Source organism: Lactuca serriola, chromosome 2, assembly GCF_051521515.1.
Source record: "Lactuca serriola cultivar US96UC23 chromosome 2, Lser_US96UC23_V15, whole genome shotgun sequence".
Classification (NCBI taxonomy): Eukaryota; Viridiplantae; Streptophyta; class Magnoliopsida; order Asterales; family Asteraceae; genus Lactuca; species Lactuca serriola.
The window spans coordinates 103,080,403-103,090,645 of NC_136409.1; the positions used below are offsets into that span (position 1 = coordinate 103,080,403).

The 10,243-nt window shown below is 34.0% G+C and overlaps 1 protein-coding gene across 1 annotated transcript; it reads left to right on the top strand.

Annotated features, from left to right (window-relative positions):
• The first annotated feature begins 4,395 nt into the window (after positions 1-4,395).
• Positions 4,396-9,001, top strand: LOC145086573 (uncharacterized). Its single transcript, XM_079024383.1, has 12 exons — positions 4,396-4,797; positions 5,412-5,558; positions 5,671-5,785; positions 5,891-5,985; positions 6,071-6,174; positions 6,317-6,354; positions 6,902-7,137; positions 7,596-7,689; positions 7,776-7,966; positions 8,050-8,269; positions 8,368-8,535; positions 8,617-9,001. Exons 1-12 carry the CDS (start codon positions 4,579-4,581, stop codon positions 8,766-8,768), a joined length of 1,779 nt encoding a protein of 592 aa, XP_078880509.1. The 5' UTR covers positions 4,396-4,578; the 3' UTR covers positions 8,769-9,001.
• Positions 9,002-10,243: the final 1,242 nt, after the last annotated feature.

The window sequence follows — 10,243 nt, forward strand, 5'->3', positions numbered from 1 at the left end:
CTCAGAAAATCATCAATGTTCGGGTCCTAAAGCCGTACAGGGAAGGAAACTTTACCAACGTTCGGTTCAAGATACTGAGGGGATCTGCCAAGACCGAACATGCCATCTCACTTGCGGATCTTCCCAACTTAAATCCCCATGACTGGATTATCTTGCACAACATCCTTCTTACAAACGAAGCAGAATATGGTCCGATCATCGACCACTTTAAGAGGATGCTTGTATGCTATGTCATGGAAGTTGCCCAGATGGACCAGGAGATAGCGAGTGTATTCAAGAAAAAGCCTACCATATCTCCTGTTGGCTTAGCCAGTGATCTCAACGTGATGCAGATGGGGAAGATTGACCCGAAGAGAAACTCTGTCATGTTTACCCGAAACGAAGGCCAGAAATGTCTTTTCGCTTTGGCTGATAAACATCTCTACACCACTGCATGTTTGGAGCATGTCTTAGGGATCATCCATCGGTGCAAGCAAAACACAGCGGATGACAAGAAGTACTTTCACGATATAATACAATGGTACATTCGCTTCAGGCAAACTATTCTCGCCCTTATCTCGCGTCTGTTTGATACAACGAAGAAGGTTCCCGCTGCTGGTCCAAGCAAGAAGAAATAATAGTCTCGCTCCAAATTGACGCAAAGGGGGAGATTGTTAGGACTAGTTTTGTGTTGCGTCTTTTGGGCTCGTTAGCTTAGTCCAAGTTTTGTCTCCGATATGGGCCTGTCCATCCGTGAGTTTTGTAGGGTTTAATATAAATAGATGCTTGCATGCATCTTAGAACGTAACGATTAGAGAAGTATTTTTCAAGCGTGTTTATCGTTCTGTTTTTGTAACCCTAGTATCCTCTACAGCAGAAGTTCTTTGTCGAGCTCTGCTGAGGATTGAGTAATCTAATCATTCGACTCATTCAGATCCATACTTGTGTTTTGCTTCACTGTTTTTCTATGTTTATTATTTACCTGTTACAAAGATCTAATCGATCAAAGAGTTTTTAATAACTCATCAATGTATACCCAATTTACTATCACCTTTTGTTTAGAACAATGAGTTAGTGATTATTGGTATAGTTAGATTCTGTAGTGTTCACCTGCTATAGCATTTAGTATGTTCGTTCTGTTATAGTATCTTAGTATGTTCTTTCTGTTATCATGTATAGTGTATAGTATGTCTCTCTGATGTATTGTATCTACCTCCCTGTTTCTATTTATAGTATGCTCTAGTATCTAGTATGAACTGAACCTCTAAACTATACCCCTTATAGTTTACTAGTGTTTTACTTGAACTGTTATTGAAAAGACTCATTTTACTACTAAGTCATGCTTGTACTTTAAAAACGGAGTTTTGTTAAACTATAAAGTAACATAACTTTAAAAGAGTTTTTGAAATGTTTTGATAACTTATAAAGACATAAGCAATCTTTTGAAATATGTTTATAACAAACATTTACATAATTATCATTGTGTTCAACTTGTATTCCCCCCCTTAAAAGCATTTAAAACAGTTAAAAGATTCATTATAGGGGTATAAACTCACCTTATGTAGGTGATTCAAACGAATATGCGTGTAAAGATGAGAAGTTTCACAAATGAAGTCCCGAAACACAAACGAGTCCTAAATGACATATATGGCAAGTATTTGCATGAATATAGTGTTTATAAGCAACTAACATGCAAGGAAACACCCTTTGGGACTAGGAAACACTTGAACCAAGTGTTAGAATCACATGTGATTGATCTAAGGGGTGTTTAAGGCCACTATTAGGTGTTTACAACCATGGGTTTACGACCATGGTGTAAACTCATGGTAAAATGTGTATAAGAGGGTGTTTGAATGCTAGGGAAACTTGAGGGACCATTGCTCTACACAAGGATGAGAAAAACCAACTTAATGGAAGGTGTTGAGGAGTTACAACCACGCCATAAAGTGTATGGCCGTAAACTCACCAAATGGTCTTATTTTGGGTTATAAAGGCAATGGGTTTCAAAGGTTCAAGTGTTCCAAGGGTTAGCAAGGGTCTAGAAATGTTTAAGGCTCAAAGCATGACAATTACAAGGGTTTACGACCAAGGGAGATACTCCTGGCCGTAAACTCTCTTTGATGTTGAGTTTGATGATGTTTCAAGGCTATGATCTAGTGTTTAACATGTACTACTAGATGATAGATGGAATACTCACACTTTTGAGGGCCTTTGATGAGTTTTCGGCCACCAAGAACAAGTGTGTATTCTTGGTGTTCTTGGTGAAAGTTGAAGATCTAGCCAAAAGATGTTTTCCATGGATGAATCATGAGAATGAGGCATGATTATGAAGGATAACAACAACTAGAGGGAATAATTACTTACATTTTTTGAGGATCTAGATGAAGAACTTGATGATACTTGAGAGAGAATGGAAGTGTTCTTGAGGTGGAAATGAAATAATGAAAGAAAAGTTGAAGAGAAGGAGTCTTATGAGGGGGGTTTACAACCCACCTTGAGTTTACGGCCGTAAACTCAAGTGTTGTGGTCGTGAACATCCTCTTGGTGGCGTAAAGGCTTGAATGTTGCACAGTGTCTCTAGCAGGTACATTCTAACACTCATCCCTTAAGTGTACCATGCTTAAAACCCAATAGAATGACCCTTAACAAGGCGAGAAGGCAATAAATTTCTCGGATTGTCATAGTGTTTCCATAGCAACTGCCAAATTCAGACCTGAACAGACATTGGTGCTAAGATAAGTGATAAAATATTCCTCTGTTCTACTAGATATCATACATACATGATACATGGATTATAATCAATCTCATTGTCCAAGTTTTGTTTCCCGATTTCCTGATTTGTGACATAAGATTTCAAATTGAACACATCAGTTGAGTCTTGGCTGGGCCCAACACTATAAGTCAACAATCATCGAAGGGCCCAAAGATATCGCTTTTCCTGTTAGGGAAAAAGGAATGAATGAACTTTGAATCATATGCTTGTATCCTTTACTCACCAAATCATACATGACACTGTGTTTTATAACATCATGTTACTGATGTGTTTTCGCAACACCAATGCATAACCGACTTGTAAATTACAACTCATATATCTATGTTTTAAGAATATAAGATATTATCATCTTGATATTACTCGTGATATAATCCATAATGTAATTTATCTGAGCGTGAGTTTATCCAATACTTAAATCTCCATTTCTAAGTACTCATGAATGTTGTAGCAATATAATTTCCATGTCTAACTCCCTTAGACAATCTAAAATCCAATTCATGACAATCTTAATTCACTACTTACTTCCAAAAGTATGAGTGACTGTGAAATTTGAATAATTAAATTTTCCGGGAAGTAAAACATGCAAAACGAAACACAAGAATAAACAATTGACAAAGGCAGTAAACAAACTCATAAATATTCTCTATTATTCAATTACCAAAAGTCAATTACATTTATCTTGTTACAATGCTCCTAGTATACTGATTATGTTTAACCCTACTCAGAGCCTTTGTCAAAGGATCTACAAGATTCTCTTATGATGATATCTACTTCACAATAAGGTAACCTTTTTCTACTCTATGCCTGATGTAATGGTACTTTCTATCGATATGTCTTGACTTGCCATGGTCTCTCGGTTCTTTAGTGAAAGCAACCGCACCTTCATTATCGCAGAAAAGTTCCATTGGCTCTTGAATAGTGTGAAACTACTCCAAGATCTTCGATAAAGTTCTTCAGTTAAGCTGCTTCCTTTGATGCTTCACTTGGCGTTGTGTACTCTAATTCACACGCAGAATCAACCTCCATGTCTTGCTTGGAAATTTTCCAAGTAAGTACTCCTCCATTTAATGTGAACACCCAGCTAGATTGAGAACGAAAGTTGTCTCTATATTCGTTACTTTTTCACAGTGAAAGAAGGCGGATGATGATAACAATGACAACAAGAATGAACTTCTAAAAAGTGGGGAGACGTAGGACCTTATTCTTCTGAAAGTGGGAACATGTGGGACCTTTAGTCTACTCTTCTTGGTTCATAACGTTTTTTTCGTAGCGGTTATTTGTTAAGATCAAATATGTGGTTAATTTTATGAATTATTTTTTTTTGATATTTTTAGTAAGTGGAATAATATTTTTGAAATAATTTTATTATATAAAATGAGAATGGTGAATAATTTAGTATAATCCTATATATTAATATATATTTTAAAATTGTCTACTATAATAAAATTTGTAACTAACTTTTGAATTTGTCGTCCTATATTATTCCATATGGTTTAAAACTTGAAAACAAAACATTTATCTTTTTTGTTATAAGACTTAAATATCCTAATTCTAATAAGAAGAGAATTAGGTTAAAAGTACTTATCCAAAGACGCATATAATCATACTATATATGCAATTTTAACGTGATAAAGAGGAAGCCTGATATTTATCATCATAGAAGGCTGACGTGCGACTCCACAGTTGTTTAAAGGCACACGATGGCATAATCGGAGTCCCCAATAACCCACCCCTTGCCTTTTCATTCCATTCCTACTCCTGTCTCTGCTAGATTGCATCTCTCTTTCTCTCTCTATACTATACAACCGGCGGACTGTGATAACAAGATGGCGCCGCCGGCTGCGGTGGAGGGCGGTGACGCTGGTGGTGGAGGAGGACAACCACAGCAACAGCAGGGTTTTGGCCAGATGTTTACCGGAATCATAAGGGTAGCTGTCATATATTACTTCGCATCCAAATTTTTCTCTCCCGGTGGTAAACCCTCGTCTTCTGGCTCCGAACCTGCTCTTCAGATCTCCAATCTATTCCACAAGGCTGAACTTTTGGTCCGTTTCTATTTCTCCCTCTGCTTTTCACACACACTCCGTTATTCGTGATTCATTGTGTAAATCACTTTACTTTTAAATCTGGATCGCAAATGATACACGCTAACCTAATTCTTATGTGTTTCACTTTTATTCATGTCACTACCTATTGATTAACATGTAACCGAATTACACCATCAGCTCGGATGTAAAGTGTTTGTTGCTCTTAAAACTAATTACTGTGGTTTCTTTTGCTGACCACATTGAATTACATATCTAGTCATACATGAAGGAATGATGTCTTGTATATCAAGTGAAGTAACTAACAGTTTTGCATTTTAAACCGATTAGGTTTGACCTAAATCATCAAAGTGTCATTTTTGTTGGGAAAAATTGGAAATCTTTTGAGAATGTTAATTGAATTGTTAAGTACTCACCTACAAGTTTCTGTGGTTGGTTATGGCTACCAGAAAGTCATATGGAGAAAGATCAAATATTCTCTAATAGTCTAATTTATTTGTTGATGGTTGACTCTGATCATGTTGTTTTTCTTCTATCATGTGCACGTTACTTTATTGAGCTTCTTTTTGTTGTATGCAACCTGAAAATTAATCTTCCATGAACATTTTCTCCAGGATATGTGGTTCTATGTCTCTGAACATGAGAAGTTCAATGATTTTGGGAATGAAGATGCACTTATATGGCATGAATCAAACATACCTTACGCAGTTTGGGGCCCAGAAAGCACCAGGACTCTTTCCTTAAAGTATTATCCATCAGAGGTGATAATAATCTTCAAAACATTTGATGCTTCACCCTTATTTCAACACACAATATATGTTGGTTTTTAACTTTTTATACTATCACTTAATGTAAATTGCATTTCAATTTCAGGCTTTGAAGCATAATGGGAGTCTATATTCTCATGTGTTCTTTGCACGTTCAGGGTATCCAGTGGACCCCAATGACCCTGAGTATCAGCCTTTAGCTGCCTTTGGGCTGACTCATCGTAATACTTTGTATCTCATCAAGTCAACTTTGACCAAATGGACAATATAGTCAATATATAATTAATTCTGCATATGTATCTAATGAATCATATCTTTATTTGCAGCTGTTGTTGCATACTTACCAAAGTCAAAAGCAAACAAAAAGAAGAGCTTATTGGGGAACTCTAAAGGCACTAGTGATGATGAAGCAGTGTCTGAGGTTTGTTTGTTCAAGTGTTCAACTTGGTTGTTTATGGCTAATAATGTGAAATTTGAATGTATGTGTATGTTATGTTGTTACTCAGGGTGTTGAAGAACCTCAAGGTGATTTAAAGGATGAAGGTCCTGTGGAATATATCTCATATTGGAAACCAAATATCACTATTAACTTAGTTGATGATTTTACAAAGTATGTTGCTTCCTAATATCACTATTAACTCTCCAATCACATTTTGCTACTTGGTTGGCTTGTTTTATAGTTTTGAGGCTTAAATTTTTGTTCCAAAAATGGAGTTTTTTTATGACGTGTGATTTTTTATCCCATTTTTCAGGTACTCACAGCGTGCTATTCCACCCAATGTTGCTCCTCGTATCCTTTTCTGATTCAGTTTTCTAATGCATTTATTGTCTTAAAACTATTTTATATATTATTTAACTATAAGGACAAGGTATGGTTTTAAAACTATCCTGTATGTTATTAACTTGTAAATATAGAATTTATTGTTTACAAAACTAAAAAACTGAAGGCTTTATAAATGAAGATAAAATTAAAATTTACTTAAATTCATGAAATTCTCAAAAAGAGATGTGCTGTTGCAGGCTTTATAAATGAAGTGGGTAGTATCACAAGTTTTCATTTCATTCCATGATGGAATGAAGAAAAACCCTGCCTAAGATTCTAATTTAATTAAGATCATAAACTTTAAAAAAAGATTTGTCATGAAAACATTTATAAATCAAAATGTGTTATTAAGAATTGGAAGGAATCAGATTCCCTTGTGTCTTTGATATTTCAAAAGTATGTATTTTTCTTGGTGTGCATATACCAACAATATTTTCATCAACACCCTCCAACTTCTAACAACTTGTCATTCTTTCACTTCACAACAATTTGAGTTTCTTGACTTTAGTTACAGACATGAAATTTGAACCTACAACAGGGAACTATTATCCAACCGTATTCTTCAATGAATTCTGGTTACTTAGAGATAAGCTCATAGCCCTCAATGATACAGTGACCGAATTGCCCCTTCATCTAGAGGTGGCACCAATAAGCATGACCAAATGGCAGCTTTTCCTGCAGATTGATCAGTCATTCCAGATTCATCGCAGTTATGGAAGTATGCTCGAAGGAGAAGCCGATGAGCTTAAGGTATTCTTTTTCATCCTCTTAAAAGACCAAAATACCCCTAGTGTATATAAAATGCAGGCATAGGGGGTATTTTGGTCTTTTAATAGTAGACGTAAGTATGGAATTGAATTCCTTACCACCCATCCCTAGTAATGGTGAGATCCATCAGACATGGAATTTGAAAGAATCAGCTGGATTTAAAAGACCAAAATACCCCTATGTATAACATGCAGGCATAGGGGTATTTTGGTCTTTTAATAGCAAAAGAAAGTAATTCCACCCATATCCCTAGGAATGGTGAAATTCATCAAACATGGAATTTGATGGAATTGAATTCCTTCCATAGTTCCATTTGGCTACCAAAAACGCCCTTAGAAGGTTGTTACATGTATAAAATACATATGGAGGGGTATTTTGGTCTTTTAATAGCAAAAAAAACACCATAATAATAATAATGTATGATATTGTTGTTAATACAGAGAGTGTTTGTGGAAGGAAACCCCTATCTCCTGGGAATCACCATGGTTGTTTCACTGCTTCATTCCGTCTTTGACTTTTTGGCATTCAAAAACGGTAAATATGATATCAAAAATCATATATTATTTATTTATTTTTTTATTCTGGGAAGCATTTCTCAATAAATTGTTGTTATTGTGTAGACATACAGTTCTGGAACAAAAACAAATCCATGGAAGGACTTTCAGCAAAATCAGTTGTTGTGAGTTTCTTTTGTCAGCTAGTTGTCTTCCTTTACCTTCTGGACAACGACACCTCATGGATGATTCTTGCAAGCTCTGGAGTCGGTTGCTGCATTGAGTTTTGGAAAATAGGGAAAGCAATGCACATTGAGGTATATATGCACATTTAAAAATAGATACAAATATATAATCCCTCTCAACTAATTATGTTTTCTTTTTATTTTTTTGTTAAAAGATCGATAGAAGTGGGACGATACCTAAATTGAAATTCAGTGATCGTGATACCTACTCTGGAAACAAGACAAAAGAATACGATGATCTTGCAATGAAGTATTTGTCTTACGTACTTTTTGTACTTGTTGCCTGTTCTTCTGTTTATTCACTCATGTATGAAACCCATAAGAGCTGGTATTCATGGATTCTCTCTTCCCTTACAAGCTGTGTATACATGTTTGGTAAGCCTCTAAACACAAAAAAAAAAAACAATTTTCATATCTTCTTTTTACAACATTAATCTACTACCCGATTTAATTATATGTTTATGTTGTTGTAGGTTTCATTATGATGTGTCCACAGCTGTTCATCAATTATAAGCTGAAATCAGTTGCTCATATGCCATGGAGGCAGATGACATACAAGTTTTTGAATACGATTATTGATGATCTCTTTGCATTTGTCATCAAAATGCCAATTCTACATCGACTTTCTGTCTTCCGTGATGGTAAGTAACTCCATGAACAAGCAATTAAAGTTTTTGAATAATAATTGCGACAAACAACTTAATTTGATTTTGTTATTGCAGATGTGATATTTTTGATATATTTGTATCAAAGATGGGCTTATCCGGTAGACAAAAAGAGAGTGAACGAATTTGGATTTGGTGGAGAGGATGAGGATGAATCCACGGTAGCCTTGGCATCAACTAGTAATGCGGAAGACAAGAAAACCAATTAAGACCCAATCTGACTTAAATTAATAATACTATCAAGTTTTGAGAAGACAAAAAAAACACCATAGTTTCAAGATTTATTTATTTTTGTTTGATTGTGATTTACATTTACTTTTTTTTTTTTGTTTTAATCTAAACATGTTGACGATGATAGAGTATTAAGTTGTTTGCTTAGATGAGTAGAAAGGAAGGTAGTTTCGGAATACTTAATGCAGTGCGTGTTACTAGATTTTTCTTACTTTTACTTGCCTTGTTCTTATCATGTGCAACTCCTTTTTTCTATGCAACATTTTTTTTTTGATAAGAGTTGTATGCGACATACTTGTTTGAATTCAAATAAAATGGTAAATCTTACTTATACTTGAAACATTGTCCTAAAAATTATAAAACTGTATATGAAATTTGAATTTAAGATCAAAAATTATATACTTGGAAAGGGAAGATTTCGAAAAATCAAATATATTATTCCTAGTGTTTAAAAGAAGTTGTGATGTTTTTGTATTTATTAAAATCAATACGTTTTCTAGTTTTTGTTAAATTAATGTTTTGTAACTAGATAACTTAATGAAGCCGGTTGTATATTTTATGAGGAATAAAAAGGTTATGTGGTATTTTTAAATTTCCATAATCATTAATTGCTATTTTAGATAACCTTTATATATATATATATATATATATATATATATATATATATATATATATATATATATATATATATATATATATATATATATAGGGTAAAGTGAATATACCTAACAACCTTATATAAGCTTAGGTACCTAACCTCATCAAACTATGTCATTTTGCATTAAATTTTCATTGCAATCATCCAAGGTTCTTAAATTTCATCCCTAAACTTGATTTACTTCAAATTTTTTTGGAAATTCATCATTATATTTCTCCTACATCCTTTCATTTGTAGCAGTAGGATATGAAGCCCATCAGGTGGTATTCGATAGAAAGACGTGATGTAAAAGAAAGATATTGTTGAAAGTCCAAAGATTTTGGAAGTAATCAAGTTATGGGGTTGAAGTTTAAGAACCTTAGGCAATTACAATGTAACTATGATACAAACCGATATAGTATTATGCAGTTAGGTACCTAAGCTTATATAAGGTTGTTAGGTATATTCACTTTACCCTATATATATATATATATATATATATATATATATATATATATATATAGGGTAAAGTGAATATACCTAACAACCTTATATATATATATATATATATATATATATATATATATATATATATATATATATATATATATATATATGAATGATTAGGGCAACACATATTTGAACCAATGAAAACATGACAACACATCACTCCCACAATAACTTCCACAATGCATTACTTGTGAAAAAAGAAATGGACACGTGTCATTTGATTATTGGTTCTGGTAGATGTTGCCCTAGTTATTTGTTTTCCATAGAATTCATTCCTATATATATATATATATATATATATATATA

What these genes read in the sequence shown, in the direction of transcription:
- LOC145086573 (XM_079024383.1), top strand. Translation starts at nt 4,579, where the DNA reads ATGGCGCCGCCGGCTGCGGTGGAGGGCGGTGACGCTGGTGGTGGAGGA. An exon ending in TGCCTTTGGGCTGACTCATC is followed by an intron (nt 5,786 to 5,890) that starts GTAATACTTTGT and finishes CTTTATTTGCAG; the next exon opens with CTGTTGTTGCATACTTACCA. An exon ending in GAGAAGCCGATGAGCTTAAG is followed by an intron (nt 7,138 to 7,595) that starts GTATTCTTTTTC and finishes TTGTTAATACAG; the next exon opens with AGAGTGTTTGTGGAAGGAAA.